General features: G+C 42.0%; 1 protein-coding gene across 1 annotated transcript in view; it reads left to right on the top strand.

The window, feature by feature from the left end:
• PTCHD1 (patched domain containing 1) overlaps nucleotides 1–24,790 on the top strand; it is a 54,542-nt gene extending 29,752 nt beyond the window's left edge. Inside the window, exons 2-3 of the mRNA XM_020874628.2 lie at nucleotides 7,359–8,019; nucleotides 19,471–24,790. Coding sequence (XP_020730287.1) covers nucleotides 7,359–8,019; nucleotides 19,471–21,125 — 2,316 coding nt within the window. The 3' untranslated portion in view covers nucleotides 21,126–24,790. The remainder of the gene's footprint in view (nucleotides 1–7,358; nucleotides 8,020–19,470) is intronic.
• The last annotated feature ends 463 nt before the right edge of the window (nucleotides 24,791–25,253 follow it).

Genomic DNA, 25,253 nt, shown 5'->3' with positions numbered 1-25,253 from the left:
CATGCAGATCTATCACCTCATGGACCCTCATCATGCCCGTGAGACAGACTAAAATCTACTCACTCACAAGATTATTATAGTCATGTGAGTCATGTGTATAGTATATAACTATTAGGTATACATTCCAGGAACTATCCTAGGTAATAGAGAGGTAGAAGTGGACCAAAGAGATAAACACTCCAGCATGGTAAAACACCGATTCTAGTGGGGCCAGCAGGAAAAAGAAACAAAGAGGTGCATCATGGAATGCCATATTATAACAGGTGTCATGAAAAACTTAAGCCAAGATGGTGATGGCCAGGGACACTGTTTTGTTTTAATTCAGGCTGAGGTCAGAGAAGATGATTAAATTTGAGGAGGGAAGTGAAAGAAAGATGTTTCAGTCAGAGTCATGACAAAGACCATACATATAACTAGGGCACCATGAGATACGAATCCAGAGAAATCACCCAGGGCAATGTCTCATCTTGCTGGCTACAATTGGGACTTGGATTTTTGCTCTCAGCATGATGAGGAATCACTGGAGAATTGAGGGCAGTGAAGTGGCATGGTATATATTTTCAAAAGTTCATTTTTTATTTATCTCTAACTCATGTGGCCAACAAGACCCAGAACCAGGACCCAAATGGAATTCTTCTGACTCCCAATCCAGTGGTTTTACCACTTAGGTTCACAGTTGTTGTCCATACCTAGACATTCTTGGTGTTCTTTTTGTTTTCCTGTCCCTTGAATAGTTATTTGTGATCTCCTGACCAAATCCTAAAACTGTTGTTGCCAGTTCCCCAGGCATTTGGCTCCTTGGGACTTCTCTTTGCCTCTTAGCCAATCAGCTTTAACATTCTCCCATTTCTGAGAGCATCCTGTTCTCTTAGAGTTACCTAGCAAAACTCATGACCCACAAACTTGCTCAAGCAGAGTTTAAGCTTGACCATGAAAGTCAAGTGAGAACAGCAGGATTCAAAAATAACCACTCTAATTAGAAAGTTTAACTTTACAGATTTCCAGGAGTCTTCCTATCAAGGAATTTTTTTTTAATAGTCAAGAACAAATCAAATTTCCTCCCAGACTATGGGGGAAAAAGAGAGTATTGAACCTGTGGTTCATCGCATTCTTTCTCATCCAGAGCAACGTGGAGTCAGGCAAAAGTTGCAATGAGATATTGCCGTTGTCTTTTCCTTCGTCATGACTATATTTTGTTTTGAAAATCTCAGATTTATTTGCTTCAAATCCAGAGCTACAGTGTCTTTCCAGTCAGAGCTGCAAAGACAAAACAACCTGTTCAGGGAATTATAATGTGGGGCTTTTAAAAGTGTCAGCACCCACAGTACAGTGTTTACCCCCTGGTAAAACAAGGAGAAAAACAGAAACATTCCACTCTCTCAGACCTGCACTGGCTCTGCAGTACTGACAAAGGTGACCATTTGTCTCCTGTCACTGGAGCAGGTCAGCATAACAGCGGGCACGCATGGGTAGAGGAAGCGTGTGGATAGACAGTCATTTGTTTAGCTATATCCACAGCTTAAATTCGGCATCCTCTGAACATGTTATGTTTCAAAGGCAGAATGATATTTCTGTTCACTTATTAAGGGATGACTAACTTGCTTTTGGCTGCACTACAAATGAATCACAGTAACAATCCCCAACTTGCGACTGATGTTCTGATGTAATGCATTTCTATTAAAAGAAGAGGAAAGAGAGTGGGTGAGAGTGAGATCATGCCGCTACAGAACAGAACACCGAGGGAACTAGCGTAATTGATGAACTGCAGCGACCAGACCCATCCACTTCAAGGTGTTTTCTTGCGTCCTGGGGGAGAACACCTTGCCAGTCTGTTCCTACCCCCTTAACAGGGGCAGAATATCAACCCTGATCAAGGCATGGAATCTGGAGGGGTTCAGTGAATAAAACGCTTCACTTGGGGGTGAAATCCTGATATTCCTTGAAAGCATTCTGAAGCAATTTTGATCTCTTGTCACTTCGAAGGAAATATTTGGGGGCAAATAATGTAGGTTAGGTTAGACAAGCAAACCAACAATTTTCCCTTTTCAGCTGTTTTCCCGTGAGCAGCTTATTTGGGAGTAGCGAAAGCAGGGAGCGGCAAGGTGAGATAGGGAAAGGAAGGCAGCCCATAAAGGTGGTGTCACCAGACTGATACCCCTGGGGACCTGCACCCTCCTCACCACCTCGGTGCAGCTGAGCTTTCTGGGGGACAGCTGAGGGTGTTAATTGCCCTGCCTGGCAGGATGGCCTTCCACCTTTATCTGTCCCCCCTTTTCAACATGAAACAAATACAAAAAAAGCTGGAAGAAGAGCTCTTCTGAACCCACAGGTATTTTTCCTATGTTAATTACCACTCAGGAGCAGACACTTCCTCCCGGATCCCTCTGTACTCTCCTCGACAAGGTGCCCCTGCTGTCTTCTGAGGAAGATCTGCCTGTGCCAAGGAGAGGCAGAGAGGAAATGAGACTCTGGCCTGTCGTGCCCAGCAGCCCACACTGGCTTTGTCCCAGGCTCTGGCAGAAGGGGATTATAAGAGTCAGTGCCTCCCCAGCACGGGAAATCACTCAAAGGAGGGAATCTTTTTTTTTTTTTTCTCCAGTAAACCTATTTTTCCCTACCATGTGGTTTTCTTTCTGGGTTTCATCTACTATCAGATCTGTCATTGACCTAAAAAGTACTTCAGTGTGTTGAAAAAGCATACTTCAAGCAGCTGTAATAAATCTCAAATTGATATTTATGGAGTTAACTTTCTCTTGCTGAGGATCTGATTGTATACTTTGTGGATGTCACTCATCTTAGAATTATGTCATGTTAGAACCAAACGGTCTGTCCGCAGAGATTAGTGGGACCAACCTCCTTTTTTTACTGAAAAATCTGAGATATGAAGTAGAGTGACATTCCTAGGGTCTCTGACATTCCTATCTCAGCAGCAAAAGCCAGATTTCAACTCAAAACTTATTACTGAATCCCATTATGCCCCACGGTCTCTTTGCTTGGTAAGTCTGTTTTAAAAGTTTTCTTTGGCAACTGAAGAGGCTGGATGGAGAATAAGCAAAGTCAGTAAGTTCAAACCCATCCTTCATTACTTGTTCACATCACCACGTTCTGTTGCTGCCTAAACATAAAGTTGGCTCTTTGGATTATTTCTGCTCTCTCTCAATGGACCCCATAAACCCAGGTGCAGCTGCCCTGCAGCTCAGTCACATCACGGCTGGTCATGTGAACCAGGTGGGCAGAAAATTCTTCATTCTTCCCCACGTCCTCTTCATCCTCACTAAAGTTCTAAAGCTGTCCTGGTCTAGATTCTCTAGGCCTCAGTTGCTCCAGTTATAACATGGAAATAATGATTTAACCATTTCCATAGAGTCTTGTATTGAATAAAATTTGAAAACTGTATAGAGAGTACTAAGCAGACTAGTTACTATTACTATCATCATTCTTTTTTTTCCATTTATTTTTATTAGTTGGAGGCTAATTACTTTACAACATTGCAGTGGTTTTTGTCATACATTGAAATGAATTAGCCATGGATTTACATGTATTCCCCATCTCGGTCCCCCCTCCCACCTTAACCTGAAGGGTAATGAGAGCAAAGAATATAACAATTTAAACAGAGCCTTAGAATGAATCTCAGTTTAACATTCAGTCTGGCCTCTTTGAGGGGCTTCCCAGGTGGCTGCAGTGCTAAAGAATCTGCCTGCCAATGCAGGAGATATGGGTTTGATCCCTGGGTGGGGAAGATCCCCTGAAGAAGAAAATGGCAACCCACTCCAGTATTCTTGCCTGGGAAATCCCATGGACAGAGGAGCCCAGTGGGCGACATTCAGTTCATAGGATCACAAGAGTCAGATGCAACTGAGCACACACATGTACAAACACTGGCCTCTTTGGCAGCAAATACAATAAACATATTGTGATAAAGACTGACACTGGATTATGCTTTGCTAGAGTGCTCGGCATTGTCTATTGTTAGGATCATTCCTTTGTTTTGGACATCAGAACTTTTATGTGATTTTCCATATGTAAGTGTGAGCACCCTAAATTCAGGGAATTTATCCTATTATTGACAACACAGTAGATTTGATGAGTACTTACTGAACATGTGTTGAGTGAATAATCTAAAAATCTATACAGAATTATAGAAACATTGATTCTATGTTGAGCCACATGACAGATCTAGACTATATTAAGAGTCAGGACTATTACTTCATGTTGTTTCCCTCTCCTTTTCTTTTCCAAGGGTCTGTAACTGATAATAAGCTTGCAGCAGTTGAGACTGTCCATTCTGTAGACTGAGGTGTGTTGGTAACCATTTCACTATTACGCTTTGATGCTTTCCTATCTTTCTTTCCCCCTCCTGCCCCTAAGAGCAAAAATTTATTTAAAGGCTAAGATGAACTCACTGTAAACTAACTTGTCATCATTTTCATCTTGCTTTTCTTTTCCAGTACAGAAATTTAAAGTGAGTATAGACCAACGATGACAACACATAGCTGTGATCTCTGGTTTCCATTTTCCCCTGTAAATGGACTAAGATCATCATGTCTGCTGTCCTGAGTGGGGCTCCTTTAGGAAAGTAAATCTGGGCATTCTGAAACACTATACAGGAAGAAGTCCAAGTAGCATGTGCAGTGTGTCTGCCCATGGCTCCCGGAAGAGCCACACACACTCCAGAAGTCCCAGGAGGAAATCTCCACTCTCCTTTCCCAAGCCTCTCACTATCCACTCCCCTCTTACCCCCAGGAGAATCACGCAGACTCCCCCTGCCAGGTGGGTGGCTTCAGCCAACACCCCCTCTCTGGCTGCTTTGTCACCCAGCATCTCCCTGCCACTGAGACGTGAGAGTGACACATGTTCTACCCACCCGCCCTTCAGAAATTCAAAGCAGGTGAATCCCACAGCAGCTCTGGTACTTAGACTTAAGACACCTCCCCTCTCTGACTTCACTGAGGTTCTCGCTTTCCAAGCCTCCCTCCGATGTGCTGGTGGTACAGGGGTTAACAGTGTGTCTGCTTCCTTTGGTCTGTGGTCCCAGGGGTCCCAGCAGTAGATCTGCAGAGCTGCCAGATCACTAAATGGTTTACAACTCCCCACCCAGCGTGGCATGGTCGCCTCAGAGAATGGATGGAAAATATCCCCTTGCTATAATTGGGTTCAGCCCTGTGGCTTAACACCATCTTATTTGGCAATCTTTTTCTCTTGACATATTTAGTAATCACTCCAAGGGAGATTTATTAGACCGTTCATGGGAACAAACAATGCACTAAATATTACACATATGCATGCTTTCAATACCACTCCTTTTCTAGCCTATTCTGAATCTTTCCCCCAAAGTCTTTCTTTTAACTCTCTCTTGTCACTGAATTCCTCTTGGTTCTTCCCTCCTCCACAGTAATCTTTCATATTTGGGAATTTTCTTTTTTAGTTAGGAGTTCTTTTAATCAAAACTCACTGGACCAAGCTTAGAACACACTCTTGGTGTGTCTAAACACATTCTCAGTGTTTAAAACCATTCGAGTTATTCTGCTCCTCGTCAGTCCCAAAGCATCAAAACAAAAATTTAGCATATGGTTGGAGTTTTGTGAAAACAGTCTCCTAGGTATCTCTGGGACATCAACTCTGCATGTGTGTGTGAGTGTGTGTGTGTAGGAAAGGACTCAGAATATTTCAGCCAAATGTAATACAGTGAAGTGTTTCATGAACCTCAGGGTTGTGGCCTATGAGGAGATGTGAGGGAGGAGGCACTGAGAATTAGGATTAACAACTCATGCTCTGCACCAACTAAAGGACTTTGACAGCTGGTGCCCCTCAGACATTTTCTAAAAACATAATCAATATCCCATTCACCCTGGCACAGGCATACACAGCAAAATGTCTTAGCAAATAAACCAGCTACAGCAGATTTCAGAGCAAATTTATCGGGGTCATGGAGACACTCAGAAGGTTATGAATCACAATGGTGCAGCAACAATATGGCAACTCTGGGTGTGAGGCTTTCATTCCCTTTCTGTGGGGAGTGTTCTCCACTCACCAGGTGTGGAACAATGGCCAGCTCTGCTCAGGAGAGTGCTCCGAGCTGGGCACGGTCCTAGGTGTGCTCATGTAGTTCACATGGCCACCACTGGCCTCATTTTGGAAACTGGCCTCATTTCATAGGGAGAAGGCCTTACTTTCTCACCTTAGACCACAGAATACACATATTCCTACATATCTGAACTTGATGGAGCACTTGTAATTTCTTAGGGGGTGGGGTGATGAAAGCCCAAAATCAGGATTTATCCAGCTGCTGGCATTGCCAACCTGGAGGTGTCTAGCGAGAAGCTAGGAGGACAAGTGCTGGAGCCAGACTGCCTGGGACAGCCCAGCTCTGTGTGACTTTGGGCAGGTGACTTGGCTTCTCTGTGCCTCAGTTTCCTCATTTGTAATATGAGACGGGTACTTGTACCTACTTCAGTGTTTCTTGTAAGGATTAAATGACATAATCTGTATGAAGGGCATGGAACTGTGCCTGGTATGTAGTAGGTGATGTTACATGAGTGTCTGTATTCCCACGGGCACTTGGATCACAGGCATACAGAACCAGGGCATGGCAAATATGACTTAGGACAAGCTTCACAGAATAAATCTGCTGCACTTCCTTAGCACGACTGCCCTGTACCCCGGCCAAGCTCTGCAAGCTACAGCCCCCTTCCTGTAGAAGCAGGACTATGAGGATCCTCAAGGTGAACTGCTTGTTTTGTATGCCTCAGAGTGATTGCACTGAATGGGGAAATCACGTCACTGCCTCCCAAATCAGCCACAAGGGATGGGCCTACATAGGACCTCTGTGCTTGGACTTGTGCTTTAGTTCACTTTTGCCATTACATTTTCAAGGAGGAGACTGAATGGTGGACCTGTTAAGATTCTCAGATAGTTACAGATCCACTGAGTCACACATAAAGGACACAACATGGAGAAATAACTCTGGTGCTTCTCCAACTTTAGTTGTATCGGCCTCCCTTGGAGGGCTTGTGAAAACCCACATTCCTAGGCCCCACCCCCAGAGAGTGTGACTTACCAGGTCTGAGATGGGGCCTGAGAATTTGAATTTCTGACAAGTCCCCAGGTGGTGCTGATGCTGCTGGTCCAGGGACCACGCTAGGAGGCCCTCAAGTCAGATGGGTGTCTTACATCCTTACTGCTCACTTCTGATGTGAGGTCCTAACATTCCATTTGAACTCTTTAGCTTGGAGATGGCATGAGTGACTCCCTTTCCCTTCCCCTACAGAAAAAATAGAGACCTTTGGGTCCACAGAGCTGTCAGTTAGGAATGTCTTACTTTTGGTCATCAAAACTGATTTTCATTTTTTTCCCCATAGTTGCATGCTGCTGTGACCAGGATCCAGGTTCCAAGGCCTGGATTTAATTACACATTTGCTCACATCTGTATCCTGAATAACGATAAGACTTGCATTGTGGACGACATCGTGCATGTCCTAGAGGAGCTAAAGAATGCTCGGGCCACCAACCGGACCAATTTTGCTATCACGTACCCGATCACTCACTTAAAAGATGGGAGGGCAGTTTATAACGGGCACCAGCTGGGAGGCGTCACTGTGCACAGCAAGGATCGCGTGAAATCTGCAGAGGCCGTCCAGCTCACCTACTACCTGCAGTCCATCAACAGTCTCAATGACATGGTGGCGGAGAGGTGGGAGTCCAGCTTCTGTGACACCGTCCGACTGTTCCAGAAATCTAACAGCAAAGTCAAAATGTACCCTTACACATCCTCCTCGCTGAGGGAAGACTTCCAGAAGACCAGCCGTGTATCAGAACGTTACCTGGTCACCAGCCTGATCCTGGTGGTCACCGTGGCCATCCTCTGCTGCTCCATGCAGGACTGCGTCCGCAGCAAACCCTGGTTGGGCCTGCTCGGGCTGGTGACCATAAGCCTCGCCACCCTCACCGCGGCTGGGATCATCAATCTGACTGGTGGGAAATACAATTCCACCTTCCTGGGAGTCCCTTTCATCATGCTAGGTAATTACTGTCCTTTCTTTTCCTTCTATTTCCTCCTTCTTATGGTGGTGACAGGGTTCCGGAAAGGCCAGGAGCAGCTGTCTAACAACTTTGTTTCATTTATAGCATCTTCCCTTAGTCTAGAAGCCCTGGGACCAATTCTGTAAGGTGGTGCTGGGTCTCAAGAAGCAACCTTTTCTGGTTGATGTGCCGGAAACCCAAAGCCCTGGCTTCCAGCCCTGGCCCTCCATGAAGTAGCTGTAGATATTAATTTAAATTCAGCAGATATTAATCTCTGTGCACCAGTGTTTTAGGTCAGGCTTCCCCAGGAGCAGACCCTGAGACAAGGATCTGGATACAAATAGTTTATTGGGGAGGTTAGCCCAGGAGACCCCAACCTGGAAGCAGGGACATGAGACGGGGAAGGAAAACGATCCAGGGTATGTTAATCAGCAGGTTACCACTGTGGACATCTATGGTTCAGTCCCACTGGGGACCTTGGAGAGACCTCAGAGGTGTACTTGAGGAGTGAGGAGTCTGAAAGCTGCAGTATGGACCCAGAAACCCTATATATGATTCATTGAGGGTTCTCCCCTGGGTCATTAATTCCCCAGCACTTCCCGGGGAAGACTGATCACATTCCTGAAACTGGAGAAATCTCTCAGGTTACCAGTATTTGGAGTAAGAAGGCTTCTTTGAGCTCAAGAATGAGGACTGGGAGGGCCACGAGTGGGGCACCAACAGTGTCCACCAGCCCTTGGTTTCCCTACCCGATGGGCAGGGTGGATGCAAACATCACACAGAAGGATATGGTCAGTGGACAAGAACTCTGACGGCAACAAGCGAGACATAAATAGGAAGGTAACTTTTTCTTGTCTTTGCTATGAACTCAGGAGAATATTTTTAAATGAATCTTATTATGTAGTCTCTTGGGGGCTGCAGAAATTTCCTCATGGAGATTCTGGTATACGTAAAGCCATAGTGCTCATAATATAATGTCAGTTGCTCTGTCCATCTGATACTGATGATGGCAGAGGTCCAGCAAGCCTGATACCGAGTTTCTCGTGGGCCAAGGATCCAAACACTTAGCTTCTCCCTCTTCTTTGGCAACTTCTCATCAGTTCCTTTAGCAAAATTAAAATGTCATCTGGAATCAGATACTGATATGAAAAATGAAGTGGCATTTCTCACTGGCTGAGAAATAACCCTGATTGAGTTCATTAGTATGCCTGATGCCCTGTTTAGGGGTAGTAGGAAGAAAAGGAATTCACTCAGGCCATCTCAGCTGCATGATGGTTAAATGATAATACGCAGGGGCTGGTGGGGCCACAGAATTATGTGCTGCCCTCCATGCTCTGCTCTGGTAGCTTAGCTGGTAAAAAAAACTCGCCTGCAATGCAGGAGACCCTGGTTCAATCCCTGGGTCGGGAAGATCTGCTGGAGAAGGGATAGGCTACCCACTGCAGTATTCTTGGGCTTCCCTGGTGGCTCAGCTGGTAAAGAATCAGCCTGCAATGCGGGAGACCTGGGTTTGATCCCTGGGTTGGGAAGATTCCCTCGAGAAGGGAATGGCTACCCATTCCAGTATTCTGGCCTGGAGAATTCCATGGATGGAAAAGCCTGGCAGGCTACAGTTCATGGGGTCACAAAGAGTTGGACATAACTGAGCGACTTTCACTTTCACTTTTACTCCATGCTCTGCAGGAACTGAGACCCAAGCAATAAACATATACTAGTAGCTTTTGTGGAAAAGTGGGGCACTGTGCAGAGACTGAGAGAGCTGTGAATTTACCAGATCAGTTTACTCATCTCTGTCGAACGCAGCAGAGGAGGAGGCTGCTATACTTCCTCCTGAATTCAGTCTGCTAAGATGGCAGCATAACTTGCCTCTCTAAAATAACCTCAAGATGATGTGGGTCGATGGTGGAATACAGGGTGGTTCCTTGCAGCCTGAGTAAGGAGTGGCTGTGAGGAGCTTCCACAGAGGGTTGAGTCAAGATTTAAATTAAGATGTTTTGCTCATGATTAGTCACATGCTTGGGGTGTGTTTTTTTTTTTTTTTTTAGCTTTTCATTTTAAAAATACAATGTTTTTTGCTGTGATTGTTTCTGTGGGAGGAAGATAAACAGGGATAAGGGTTCATAGGAAACTGAAGGGAGATAGGTTCTTAAGTGAGGAAAAAAGATGTTAGGGCTAGAAAAAGAAGTATCATTCCTGGTTTTTTACACTCTTAAGTAGCTATCCTGAGCTCAAAGAAGGGTACAATGTTTAAAACTTCCTAAAAACTAATTGCATTCAGTAAAACCACAATATTTAGAGCTTCTTAAAATTAATTTTAAGTAAAACACAACAATAACATTCAAAACTTCTTCCCATTAATTTCACTAAAAATCAATTTCATTGTAAGTAAAAATGAAATTAAATATTCAAAACGTCTTGAATTTTATTAAGTAAAAGAAATCACAGTATTTCAAATCTCTTAAAATTGATTTTTGTCCTTTTTAAAGAAGTTTTAAATATTGTAAGCAAAACTCAATGCGAAAAGGAATACACCAGAAAGTACTGGTATGGGGAGGGATGGAAGAGATGGAAAGATGCTGTTAGCCAGGGAGCATCTTTAAAAGACAAATTCAGAAAGAGTAGTACCACAACTCCACCAAGACATAGTACCAGTGAATTTTACATGAATTCAACTCAGAAAAACCTATCATCTGTAGCGAAAGAGACCAAGCACTGCAGTGCCCAAAAAACCCTTGTTTGTAATTTGTGAGGAATGTCACATGCATTGATTTGATGGCAGTTTTCCCTGCTGACAGTCAGTAGACAACCTTTCTGTACATTTTCAGCTCAAAGAGATCTCAAATTACTTAGTCACAACATGAAAGGAAGCGACGTGTTTTAGTAGCTGAGGCCTATTTGCAATAAATACTTTGCACCATGTAATGGGTGCTTAATACACTCGTAAAGCCAGCAGCACCTGGCTTTAGGATGGCTGCCCTTCTGCATTTCTCAGATAAACTCATCGTTCTCAGATTTTATTGTAAAATGAAATCTAAGCAAGAGCACGTTCATAAATGTTGTGTTCAAGACCAATGTTTAATTCTGTTTTTTTGATGACCAGTCCTAAAATGCCAATAAATGTTTCAAATGACCAAGAAGAAATGCGGTGCTAAGGGTTTTGCAGTGTGACTCAGTAAACTTGTCCAGTTTCTAAATTTGCCCGTCTATACCATCAAATGGTTATGCTTAAACTAAGCAGATTTAAGCAAAACTTCTTGATTTTCTGTGATATTAATATACAGTCAAATAAAACTTTAAAAAATATATGGCTTCTTTTAGAAGGAAAGGTATCTTAGAAAAAATCTCTTTGTCCTTTCCAGACGAAATTTCCTTGGCCGACAATAGGTCTATAATGTGATACACAATTATAGATTTAAAATTCAACAAACTAAACATTCTCAGTGTGATGCCGGTCACTTAAGGCCAGACCCAGTCAAATGCCAAAATGGCAGCAGATTTAGAATGGAAAATTTTAAGACCACGTGTGTCAAACCGTATTAACCTGACAAAATTCCAGAATAGGAAAGGATTTGGATAAACTCTGAGAGTTCACCATAATGGGATGTGACTGTGTGTTTGTAGCCAAGACGATACGTGACATCTCTGGCAATAAGAATATATCCTACACAGATGAATCATTTTGGCAATGATGTAAGCATAGATACATCAGGATTTAGAATGTTTTTAATCAGTGTCAGGCATATTAGACAGCCCTACTTCTGCCAAAACCCCTGTCCATGAGTCAGATCAGTTTATTTAGAGCTGAAGTTCTTAAAGGTCTACAGTATCATAAATGCTCATTGACATTTTTTAGTTATTATACTTTGGAGAGGAGCTTATTTCATCCACACCCTTTGTGTGTAAAGTAATATCCTCTCTTTCCAAACTATATTAACATCAGGCATCGAGGTACTTGAACTGCCATTTGTAAACATTTGACACTCATCATGTTAATCCATTATGGAATTTCCTTTAAAGGATGAAGATTTACAACATTGCTCGGCAGTTGGGCATGATTTAAGAAATTGGCACAGGTTTTGTACATGCCAGCTCTCCTTACAGGCTTAATATTTCCACAGCTTTGCTGATCAGACACAAATCAGGAAAGGAATGGAATGTTGGGGAATATAGAAAGGAACAGAAGGAAGCTTTTCTTCCTTCTTCATCTGGTAGCTTTGGTGTTTCATGTACATTCTGTACAGCTAAAAGGGGAAAATTGAAGTCGTGGTGAAAGGTATTTTGAATATTAGTTTATATGTGGTAATCTAATTTATAAGAGAGGCTTTGAATTTATTAAGATACAAGAGCCTCAGAGATCAGATGAGATAGAAAATATTCTTCAAGAAAAATGTTCTTCAAGCCCTTTAAAATGTTTGGGATTTTGAGAAGGTCTAATGTCAGATCCAAGGTTCCCTCTTCCTTCTAAATTATCCAGCCAGGCCATTCAAATTCAAGGATAGGAAAGAAGCAAGGATGTGATTAAATGCTAAGAAGAGACTAATAGCAAGGATGTTTGGCTTCCTCCAAGTATACATCCTAAGATTATCTGTATTTAGCAGAAACTAGAAGATAAGGTTCAGTTCTCTGAGAAATTGTTTTTATTTGCTGCCAACTGGAATGTGATGCAGTATACAGAATTCAGGCTTACAAAGAGGTAAAAGGTCCAGTGCAAGAAATTTAGTTCTAAGAAACAGAACTCTTAATTATCTTGGCTCTAAATTTAAGCAAACCTGAAAAGTTGTGCTTGCCTGATGACCATTCTGGTATATTTCTAAAGTCATGAGAAATGTAGGGGAATAAATCAGCCAGATAATAATAAAGTTCAAAGCAAATACAAAATTGTCAATATTCAACCATTCTTCACCTATGAAATTAGTGCCAATATCTGGCTATTTTTGATCTCCAAAAGCAGTAATTTCTTATGATTCAACCTCCTACATTATGGTTATAAGTTCACTACTTGCAACAATATGACAGTCTACATGATGGAGTAAAAGTATGTTAAGAATGCTGTGGAAATACTTTGCTTAGGTATAAATTACTAACAGGTTCCATGGTATCTAGAAAAAAAAAACTGATTTATAGGTGTTTTGTTGTTCCCATTGTTGCTTACATCTGATTTGAAATAACAGAGTAATTCCATATACTATTTTCAAAGTGTTGTTTTCCCTGAATATCCTTTTTGTAATGCTCTATGATCACTCTGGGACTAATTTAAAAGGATATTGTGTTATTGAGTTTTGTGTCTAGTTCTCATCTTTTTATTCTTATCTTCCACCAGTCATACTACAGTACAGGGTGGATGGGGAGAAATAGGTCTGAGGGGATGGATCAGACATGTTTTATTTTTCTATCCTTAACCACAAAGGATGGCACGAATGGGACTAGGGGCAGAGAACAATTAGGCAGAGGAATGCAAAGGTATCCGTCTCTGACCCGGGTCTCCTGGGCGTCCTCTGGATGGTCTAGCCAGCTAGTCTAGGGAATAGGGGGTGGCTGATTCCATGAAGGTATGGCAGCTGAAATCAAGGACACTGAGATGGTAAAAAAAAAAAAAAAAAAAAAAACACAGAAGGAGGGACACCTAGTTGGTTGTTGCATTTGGATTAACATTTCCGAAAGTCATTGCTGGGGCCAGGTAGTGTTGACCAGATGGGTTTGCAGTAGCTCACGATGCAAGCAGATTCAGTCATTGTCAAGGAAACCCTGCATTTCACCTAGACTACTTCACCAGCCATGAACCAAAATGTAGATGGAACCTAAGGGAGGGATTCTAGCCCCTTCTCTGCACTGACTGGTGGAGCAACACTAACATTTCTCTTCCTCACCAGTAAAATAAATTGCACATCAACCTACTAGTCATTTTGTGTATATATCTGTGTGTGTGTGTATGTGTGTATAATATGGGTGTATAATATATATTACATATCACATTACCTGTGTTATATGTAATGTGATATATTATGTAATAAGTTCATGTTGTATATATATATATTTTATATATTTATAACATTATGTATACATATTGTTTGAATGTTTGAAGAGAAATACAGTACATTTCTCTCTATATTATACAGTATATACTCACATATTTTATATGTAAATATATAAAATGTATTTGAATAAGACATGCCACATATATAAATATTACATACGTCTTCTGTATGAAGAAATATCACACAATGACCATAGCATATATTATGAGCTGCAGTTGTGCACACTGATTTTATATAGTGTGTGCATGTGCACGCACGCACACACACAAAGTATGTAAATACTTTATCTTTAAACACAAAACAGCTATTCATTTCCTGGACTCTTATTTGCAGCTCTTGAGTGAAGGAAAATCATTTCTAAAATTAAAACCCAATGCTGTGATTAGAATTACCAAAATGTGACAAGCCTCTAGTAGAAAGAGTTTAGATGTATGTATTCTCCCTGATGTGAGCATCTGTCTTAGCTTAAGCAAAGTACACCTTTACTCTCACTCTTAACTGTGAGACAAAACAGGCTGTGATAAACCAAACAACTCAGCACAGAAAGTAAATGTTTATAACAGGAAAAGTGTAAATGTAACCCAATTAATGAACTTCTCTCTAAAAACAAATGTTACTCAAGCCAGACACATACACACTTTAAATTTCTTCTCAAAAAAAAAAGCAAAACCATGAATTTATGTGGATGTCATGGAAGGAAAAGCTTTTTATAAACATGAGCTACTTAGTGGAGCTTGTCTAAGAATAAAATATGTTTTAAGCAGATTTTGCTCATGCATTCATTATATTCTATGGATTTTCTAGAAGAATGTAGTAATTTTATTTTCATATAGGCAATCTGGCACTTCCCAGGCATGCTATAAATGGCTTTATTATCTCCTGATATTAAATGTTTTCACATTGAAACTCAAAGCCATCCCATTTCCCCTCCCCATCTTCTCAGTTATTCCTTACTTGTAGGAACTCAGGATGAGGAAATCCTGCTAGGATTAAAGGATTAAAATGCGAGGAGAGCCCAAAGGCATTAGCCTCTGTGCTGTGGCTCTGTGTGCTGGAGAAGGCAGGAGGTTCTGGGCCTCAAGAAGAATCTGCCTTACAAAATCCCAGTGTACCAAGTAGATTGATTTGCCTATGATATTCATTGACAAAAAATAAAAATACAAATCACTCAGGTTGCCTCTGATAGCAAAACCATTAAATACATTAAAAATATCATTGACTTTATGAATAACTTTCCAGAAGTGTATCTACTGGGTAAAGTTAGATTAACTCTACACTATTCTTTGTCAATTCCTGGGTCAGTGGATTGTAAACAATCCTGAAGGCTTCAGTCAGGTCCCAGAAAAGAGTCTGGGTAAGAGTGAGATTTGATTTAATTTGTGAGTATTCCTGAGACTCACTCTAAATGATTGAAGGATTTTCCACTATTAGTATTATTTATCATCTGTGCTGTCTTTTCATTGCCTCCAAAATCTGAAAGGTAACTGCACAAAAAGATAGAAAATTCTTTGGAAAGGAAGAAAACTGATTAGCCTAAACCCTTTAGTATTTGATTTTACTAGATGAAAATCCCAAAGTCTACTGCTAATAAAATTTAAATTGCATTCCTAGTACAAACTGTGCCTGAACACTGGTGAAGAGCTCTACTGTCCTTATCCCAGGGCCTGGCTAAAAGCCTGTGCTGCCACAAAGCAGTCACTCATGAATAATTAGAACTTGGACTGGTGTGTGTGTGTCTTGACGCACACTGATAGGCATGTGTTCATATGCATTTAACTATACTGACATGCCCTGAACCAAAACAGAAACATCTTGAATGTGCTTTTCAAAGACTAACTGAATCCTTTAAAATCTTCTTTACCTTCAGAATTTGATATCATCAGTATGTGTGGTTTAACAGTTCCCTCTGGCAACTCTACAGCTTTAAGTACTGTGACCAAAAGAGAGGAGAGTCCCTGGGTGCTGGGAGGCAGCTGCTAAGAGAAGAAAGTGGAGAGGAACAGAATCTCCTTAAATCTTTCCTCCCTGCCTTTCCTTGGTTTTCACTGGCCCAGTTTCTGACATGGATATAAAAATGAAGCCCAGGGCTGGCTGCAGGAAACACTGTGTGAAGGAGTTAAGTCTCTGTGAGATCCTCTTACCTGTGATGTTCTCTGCCCTCCCTCCCCATCTCCCTTCTTTGTCCCACTCCCCAGAGTGAAAGGTAGTGGCTTCAGTAGACAACTATTGCACAGGGGGTTGCATTTAAAAGAATCCCGTGAAGGTCAAATCAAAGGGAATTCAGCTGTGGTGACGGACAGAGCAGCCCTTCTTGGGGAACAGGGCATTCTTCAAGTCCTACAGCTTATGGAACATGTCTCCCTGGAGTCCAGGCCAGAGAACAGGAGCCCCACAGTTGAGCTTTCCATTACGGTAACAGGCCAACCTCTTTCACATAAGTGCCCAGCTGTGAATCAGGTCTGGTGCTAGCTAGGCACTCCAGACTATTCTTCCCTGGGAGGCAGCGGCAGCCATGTTGGTATGCCTTCCCCCCCTTGACTGACTGAGTTTCAGTGAGGAGGCCCAGATAAAATGTTAGCAGTTGTCCCTGAAATTCAAAGAGTTCTCTAAAGACAATGCACAACTGGAATTTGGAGTTGAGGGGGTAAGCATCTGCTGGTGGCAAGGTGGGCTTGAGAAACCAGAGTCTGGCCTATCAGAAGTAATGGTGGGGGCCTCGGCACTGGGCCAACAACAACTAGCAACACAGGCTGAATGATCAGGTAAAACAGATTCTTTCTCAGGGCCTCCTCTTCTGGCCTCTGTAAGTCATGCAGGCACACCCCTGAGAGGAATGAAGGAGAAGCAGAGTTTCCAAAAGCCCCTATGAGTAAAATCTGAATCTTCCGGAACTGCCCCCAGAACCAAGAATGTGTCATGTGCAATGAAAGTGATCAAACTCAGAAGGACAAGGCATTTAAAATGCAGCAGCCATGTGGCTGAGTCCCTTTGCCGTTCACCTGAAACTATCACAACACTGTTAATCAGTTATACTCCAATATGAAACAAAAAGTTAAGAAAAATAAAGTCAGCTGATTAGATTTCCTGATATAAACATCTTTGATATGGTGTGATATTCTTTTAATATTGTATTGAATTTTTTGCTATAATATTAAAATTTTGTAGCAGTATTCAAAAAAAATGCAGCAACAGAACTCAAGACATGCTAACAGCCTACTTTCATATTCCTTGAGTTTGATTATTTTCATTCAGGACCCTCAAAGGTCTTACTCTTTTTACCTAATAGCTCTGTTAATTTAAAATCCTTTTTCAATTAGCTTTTAAGATTATTCAATACCAAGGTAAGAAAGAAATTCTTATTGTATTTTCCAACAAGAGTCAGGGTCAGATAATATCATTATAAAACATCACACCCACTGTAAAAAGGGCTGCAAAACAGACTTAATTTAAATCCTACTATACCAGTAATTCTAGTCCTGCTTTATGCATCTTTATTTTCTTACCACATTTAATGACTCAGCACCAAAGCCTTGTTTTAAAAATTCTTTTTCTTTCTAGAAAGAAAACACTTATACAATTCCATTTGCCTTTTCAGTGAAACTCTAAAGTGTGTCTTGCCTATCAGAACTTATTCTCCCTGGCCCCAGATGAAATGATCAGTACTGTTTCTCCAGGGGGCAGGTGCCTCGGAGGAATTTTTTTACCCTCATATCAAGGGATCAGTTATTTTAATCAAAGGTTGGCTGATCCTTCCAGAGAACCCAGTGGAAACAAACTTAATAAATAGCTTTCCCTCTTAAGACTAGATATTAACTATCTAAAACATAATTAACAACAGGATGCCAGTCAACGAGTGTACTTTTTACTTCTGGTCTAGGGAGTTTAGGTGTCTTCAATTTAATAGGGGTCATGGTGCTAGTTATCAAATTGACAGCCTTAACCTGACCTTCTAAAAGTGGCTGTAAAATGATGCCCAGTAAATTAAGATAAATGCCAAATTCCTCTTAGGAAACAGGCCTGTATCATGACTGTGAAATGGGTGTGCGGGTTTGAGGCCAAGATTTCACAATAAGTATATAAATACCAGCCTGGGCAGGAGGGCAGACGAGCGCTCAGTTATTGTACACACAAGAGCACGGTGACTCACTTCACTCAGCATTACGCTTGGCTGGAGATTTTAAATTCCTTTTTAAAAACAAGACGATTGTACCACAGGGTAAAGATTTTATTATCCTCAATAATGGGATTGAATATGCCAAGGCAGAGAAGCAGAAAATGAGATCTGCAGATCCTAGTGCCAAGACAGGAGTGAGAGAAAGCCACAACAGGTCACTTTGCGGGGCGGGGGGAGCTTTTCAATGTTACAGTGGCCTAGAAACCCAGGGAAGCCCCTCTGGGAAATGTCTGGCTCCCACCAAGAGAGGTGAGAGAAGTTAAACTAGATCTAGTTGCAGGCAGCAAAGTCAAACAGGAGCATTTACTGTAAGTCTGCTGTTGCAGGGTTACTGGAATACTAACCAAGGAGGAAGGGCATTAAGTAGTTCGGGAGAGAGGTTACTGATCCGGCCCTGGCCCTCAGAGGCCATTGCCAAGTAGTGTAAAGAAGCCAGCAGTCACCACTAGCTTGAGACATCATCCAACCCAAATGGGGCCAACAGGTCCCTGAAGACCAGAGACAAGCCATAAACCTTCAACCTGAATTCATTTTTATCCACTGCAGGAAGAGTTCCCGTGAATCTCGTTCCTTCTTCCATCCTTCCTGTTCACACAAACTTGTCCCTTCTTATTTTGTTCCCCTCTGTTTCTCAGATTTATTGCATCCTGCATTGATTCTTGGAGAAGAAGGGAAAAAAAGAGGCTGTGATTTAGTTCTTGTCAAGGCTCAGATTAAATATAGCGCTTCTTTCTCCCTAAAGCCTTCCACTTGGCCAAACTTAAATGAGGTGATGAGACACTAACTCAGACCCCTCTGCCCACTGCCTTCCGCTGTGCTAACCTCCAGCCTTGCGGGGATGACAAGCCAAATGCTGAGTGGCCAGGCATCCTCTCTGGAGTGTTCCACCAACCAAATACTCTGCAAACTGCAACCACAGTCCTAAACCATCAGTGTGCGTAAGCCCCAAGAGACTCAGGTGCGTCTCTTCAGATCTCTTAGGCAAAAGCCCACCCAGCTTTCTTCAGCCAGAAGGAAGCATGAAGATCTTAGCTCCTATATCTGCCCTCCTTCCCTTAACATGTCTGACTCACCAAAACACAAGTCTCTCTCTCCACAGGAGAAATCACTGACATTGACCTGTCACCGCTAGGATGGGTTACGTTTCCTTTGACCCAGTTGTTCCCCAGGACCAAGTCGGTTCCCCTCTTTAGAAACCTTAGTCTTTTAAACTTTTGATCTGGTCTTTTTCTGCCCCCTCAGGTCATGGATTATATGGGACTTTTGAAATGTTATCCTCCTGGAGGAAAACTAGAGAAGACCAACATGTTAAAGAGAGAACTGCAGCAGTCTATGCAGACTCCATGCTCTCCTTTTCTCTCACCACTGCCATGTACCTGGTCACCTTCGGCATAGGGGCCAGCCCTTTCACGAACATTGAGGCAGCCAGGATTTTCTGCTGCAATTCCTGTATCGCAATTTTCTTCAACTACCTCTATGTACTCTCGTTTTATGGTTCCAGCCTGGTATTCACTGGCTACATAGAAAACAATTACCAGCATAGTATCTTCTGTAGGAAAGTCCCAAAGCCTGAGGCATTGCAGGAGAAGCCGGCATGGTACAGGTTTCTCCTGACGGCCAGGTTCAGCGAGGACACTGCGGACGGTGAGGAAGCGAACACTTACGAGAGTCACCTATTGGTATGTTTCCTCAAACGCTATTACTGTGACTGGATAACCAACACCTATGTCAAGCCTTTTGTAGTTCTCTTTTACCTTATTTATATTTCCTTTGCCTTAATGGGCTATCTGCAGGTCAGTGAAGGGTCAGACCTTAGTAACATCGTAGCGACGGCGACGCAAACCATTGAGTACACTACTGCCCAGCAAAAGTACTTTAGCAACTACAGTCCTGTGATTGGGTTTTACATATACGAGTCTATAGAATACTGGAACACTAGTGTCCAAGAAGACGTGCTAGAATACACCAAGGGGTTTGTGCGAATATCCTGGTTTGAGAGCTACTTAAATTACCTTCGGAAACTCAATGTGTCCACTGGCTTGCCTAAGAAAAACTTCACAGACATGTTGAGAAATTCCTTCCTGAAAGCCCCCCAATTTTCCCATTTTCAAGAGGACATAATCTTCTCTAAAAAGTATAATGATGAGGTTGACGTAGTGGCCTCCAGAATGTTCTTGGTGGCCAAGACCATGGAAACGAACAGAGAAGAACTCTATGATCTCCTGGAGACCCTGAGGAGACTTTCTGTCACCTCCAAGGTGAAGTTCATTGTCTTCAACCCGTCCTTCGTGTACATGGATCGATATGCCTCCTCCCTGGGAGCCCCCCTGCACAACTCCTGCATCAGTGCTTTGTTCCTGCTCTTCTTCTCGGCATTCCTGGTGGCAGACTCTCTGATTAATGTCTGGCTCACTCTAACGGTTGTGTCCGTGGAGTTTGGAGTTATAGGTTTCATGACATTATGGAAAGTGCAACTGGACTGCATTTCCGTGCTATGCTTAATATATGGAATTAACTATACAATTGACAACTGTGCTCCACTCTTATCCACCTTTGTTCTGGGCAAGGATTTCACAAGAACGAAGTGGGTAAAAAATGCCCTGGAAGTGCATGGGGTAGCAATTTTACAGAGTTACCTCTGCTATCTTGTTGGTCTGATTCCTCTTGCAGCTGTGCCTTCAAATCTGACCTGTACACTGTTCAGGTGCTTGTTTTTAATAGCGTTGGTCACCTTCTTTCACTGCTTTGCCATTTTACCTGTGATACTGACTTTCCTGCCACCCTCTAAGAAAAAAAGGAAAGAGAAGAAAAATCCTGAAAACCGGGAGGAAATTGAGTGTGTCGAAATGGTGGATATCGATAGCACCCGAGTGGTTGACCAAATTACAACAGTGTGAGGGCATCTGCTTGTTACAGTTTCACCCTAGGTCTTATCAAGAGCAAAGGGATGATGTTCATGGCAACACATTTAAAGTTGTTTTTTGGTTTTTAAGGATAAGAAACAGGCATTGCCAAAAACAGTAAAGGACTAGGGGAAATGGGGAAATTGTCAACCTTTAAAACAAAAGGTTGTCATCAGAGAAAATTTACACACACACACCCTAGGAGACTCATAGTCTCTTAAACTAAGTTCAAATAAGAGAAAGCTTATTAGCAAGCAGAATCCTATTTTATTCACACTGCAGATGTTGCTGGTATGGTGACAAAAACCTTCTGATTGAAAGGTCAGCTGCCAAGGCAGAAATAGCTTTGAGCACTGTTCAAACAATAAGGCTTCCAGAACTTTTGCAAAGCAGTAGCTCCAAGCAGGGTCTATGGTTTAAGGTCTTCACCATATCATCTAGCTCCCCAACACCCCAAGGAGATGCTTGTGAAAGTTCTGGCCAGCAAAAGCAGCCAGAACCTCAGAAACTGGCATGCAGTGGAATGGCCATCACCCATGGGCTGAAACTGAGTCACCTCTAAAGTCACCCGGGTGAGGCAGTTTTCTTGTCAAGAGTTAATTTATCATACCCCCCCCCACGCACCCACCATCAATACACTTTTAATGTTTGTATGATTTGGTTAATATACCTTTAAACCAGTGACAGCTTCAGTAATGCAAAGTTAAGGCGAGTCTATTTTGGAATATTTTGTCGCTTGTCACCAAATGGATCTGCAATAGTAATTGCAGCTTTTGGCAGGAGGCTCTGAGTATCCAGAACCACAGAGCCAAACCCAAATACCTGGCATGATGGAGAAAAAGCAGGTGTCTAACTGAACCCAGAGATAGTGTTTCCATTTTAACAACAAAAAAATGGCCAGCTGGTACAGCTGTTTGTGGTTTGGCCCTACATGCATTTTTTGCATGGATGCCCAGAAACAACATCTGCCCATGCATAGCTGAGGAAGGAAAAGTTATCGGCCACAGCTTGCCACTTGTAGTGCCAGTCCGCCTTTGCTCAGGAGACCTGCCTGCTCAGAGACACAGAGAAGAAAAGTCCTGAAACTTTGTAAGTCCTGAAACTGAGAACTTCAGGCAAAGATACAAAGGGCTGAAAATGACATAAATGGAACTGATGGGAAGATGTAATCACCAATATAAGTCTATCAATGATGACAGTCAAGCTTTCCTGCTCACCCGGCTGCACTTTAATCCTCCTGGCCCCCCTACACCTTCGTTGGTGCCCCCTCTCCTTCCGTGCACGGCCTTTCTGTACATTATCAAGCCTAGATGTTTATACTGTGGGCTTGCGGTATCTACAGGATCTAAACAGAAATGGTTTGATCTGAAGAGGCTGTGTATGTCACCCCAGATCCCTGCATTTCTTTCAGTCTATAAAAATGAAGCTAAAACCTGGTCACACTTGAGGCAAATGTCTACAGTATTTTTCCCTTTTAGAGATGTAGCTTATTTAGACATCTGTAGTGATAAGCATTTCCCCAAAGCACCTTGCCTTTCTGGACCTTAGCGGACGTACTGTGCAACTTCCCCATCCCTGCAGAGGAGGAAACTGAGACCTAGGAGAATAAAGCGACTCACCCAGGGTCACACCACTGGAGGGTTTCCATCATTTCAGCATGCCTAAGACAGGGCAGGCCAATTTTAGATCTTCTCATAAGAGGGCTATTACTCCCTTCAAAGTACATTTCCAAGGAAGAAACATAGGACTTATTGGCCACAAGGCAGACTTTTTTTTTTTAATGTCTGGGTAATGTTTGGGATTTAGGTTTACCATTGTCTTTCCAGACAGCAAAAATCCCCAAATGATTCAGATGTAACTACACCAAGTGCAAACCTGTGCTTTCTATTTCATGTACTGTTGTTCACACAGTTCTAAATATATGTGCAGGGGATCATAGCTAGTGCATTACACACTTGTTCAATCTCTCCTGCAAACACACTAAGTGATCATACCAACGTGTTATGCACTCAACTAGAAGATAATGAGCTTTAATCTAAGGACAAATGCAATCCTCGAAAAAGGGCAAGTTCTCATAATAGATCTGCGATCAATTCTCTCTCCAAGGGCCTGCAACTAGGCAGTTACTGATAAAACACAGCTGAAGAGGGGATTGGTTTTATTCCTAAATCATATGTTGCTAAATCATTTTCTGAAAAACATGTTCTAAATCAGCCATTGGTTTAGTGTTGGCCACGTGGAGTACCTTGGGTTACAGTGACTCCATAAAATTGATACAACACACACACCAATTAAGTGGATTTTGTTGAGAATTTAAGCATTAATTGGGTCAACCAGAATGACTTACTGTGGAACTTTATTTTATGACAGATAGTAGTTTTCCAACTTGACTGGGTCTCTGTATACCGTGGGATATTGTATTTTTAAATGAAGGGCATTTTAAAACTTGTCAACTTCTCTTTTCAGCACTTGAAATCAAAGCTTATGGAATTCTGACTGTGGAGAGAATGAATTATTTTTACTGGGGGATTCTGCATGCCAAGATTTACTACTTATTATTTATTGTGAGATCATTATTTATTTATTAATATTGATTATTAATAATTGCTCCAATAACATTGGTTTAGCCCCACCATGGATAAGACATTTTAGAAATAGCTCAGAATCACATCTCCTGCAAATTTAAGTCCTTACTTCATGAAGTTTTACTTTTACAATTGCTATCAAGAGGGAGGGAACGATCCTAGCAAACACTTGCAAAAGTTTTCTTTTTCAATTAATTCCAACCAAGACATTAATGTTCACTTTACCAAAGAAACTGATTTGGTTGGTTTTGAGTTGCTATTTATTGTTTGTTTACCAAAGAAAATATTCCATCCATCAGAAATATTTCTTCTGCTCAACTAAAAGAAAAAAACTGTGATACTTGGGCTTTCTTGGCCATTCATAAGGAAAAAAAGAAAAATCAGGGTAAGGGTGATATTCTTTCAATGAGTGAAACAGCAGAAGATGTAAATTCACAAGAAACTTGGGGTTTGCAAGAAAGAAAATGATACTTGAAATAGCTCGTTATTGTTAGTCCTACAGCAATGGCCCAGCAAACAGCATGAGGCTCCTCAGGCTAAAAAGAGTTTCTCTGTTTCACAGGGGAAAAAATGATAAATGTCAATGAAATTCCTTCTCCACTGTTCCAGCTCATAAGTTTTGTTTTGGGTTTGGGAGTTTGGGGATTTTAAGATTTGGGGGGGTTGTTGTGCTTTGGTTGTGATGTTTGTGTTAGCTTGTTTTCCTCCTGCCTGTCCTACCGTTTTTATTCCCTCAATTTCCAGGCAGAAGTGAGATAATCCCATCTGATGCCATCCTCCATGGCTACAGTTACTTATGCAATATGCTGCTCTGAGCAAGGCCCTTGATAACTCTTTTATTTTAACTGACCACCACCCAACTGTTCTAAGTGGCATTCTGGGACCATGACATCACTTTCCTCCAGCCCCAGCAATGAAGCGTGGCTGTGTCTATCTCAAGAACGGGTGGACTGGGCAGCCGCCCTGGGGGGTGTGGTGTGAGGCAGAGCCTCTTGGACACAAATGATATCCTCCTCCAAATGGCTTTTTATTCCTTCGGATCCTATTAAAGCAGCCCTGCAGCTTATAGTAGTGTTTGATTTCTGTGAATCTGTTTTCTCATTTGTAAAATGGCGATAATACAGTAACTATCTTTCAATGCATCAAATACTTAATGAGTGCCTAATATCACCCAGGTACTGTTCTGGAGACTGTGGACAGCAGTGAACTAATGATACTGTTTAAAAATCTGCCCTCAAGAATGTACATTTGAGTGATGTTGCAGATTTGCTGAAAGGATTAAATGAGAAGGTGTTCAGAAAGCACTTGTGGCAAGGCCTGGTGTAAAGAAGGAACTCAAGACATTATTATTTGTAATTTGTCCATTCCACACAGTAGCACTTGAGCTCAGGATGTAAAGCTACAGAGAAGTAGATTTCTGTAGGCTTGAGCCCAGGATTAGGGCTATATAAAAATGCAATGAATTGTCCTGGTCATTTTAAGACATTCAGAATTTGGCTAGATCATCACTTAGTAGGGTGAGTGGGAAAGGGGCACA

This window comes from Odocoileus virginianus, unplaced genomic scaffold, assembly GCF_023699985.2.
Source record: "Odocoileus virginianus isolate 20LAN1187 ecotype Illinois unplaced genomic scaffold, Ovbor_1.2 Unplaced_Scaffold_4, whole genome shotgun sequence".
Classification (NCBI taxonomy): Eukaryota; Metazoa; Chordata; class Mammalia; order Artiodactyla; family Cervidae; genus Odocoileus; species Odocoileus virginianus.
The sequence above is the reverse complement of the archived record's forward strand: the minus strand, read 5'-3'. Positions and strand labels throughout refer to the sequence as shown.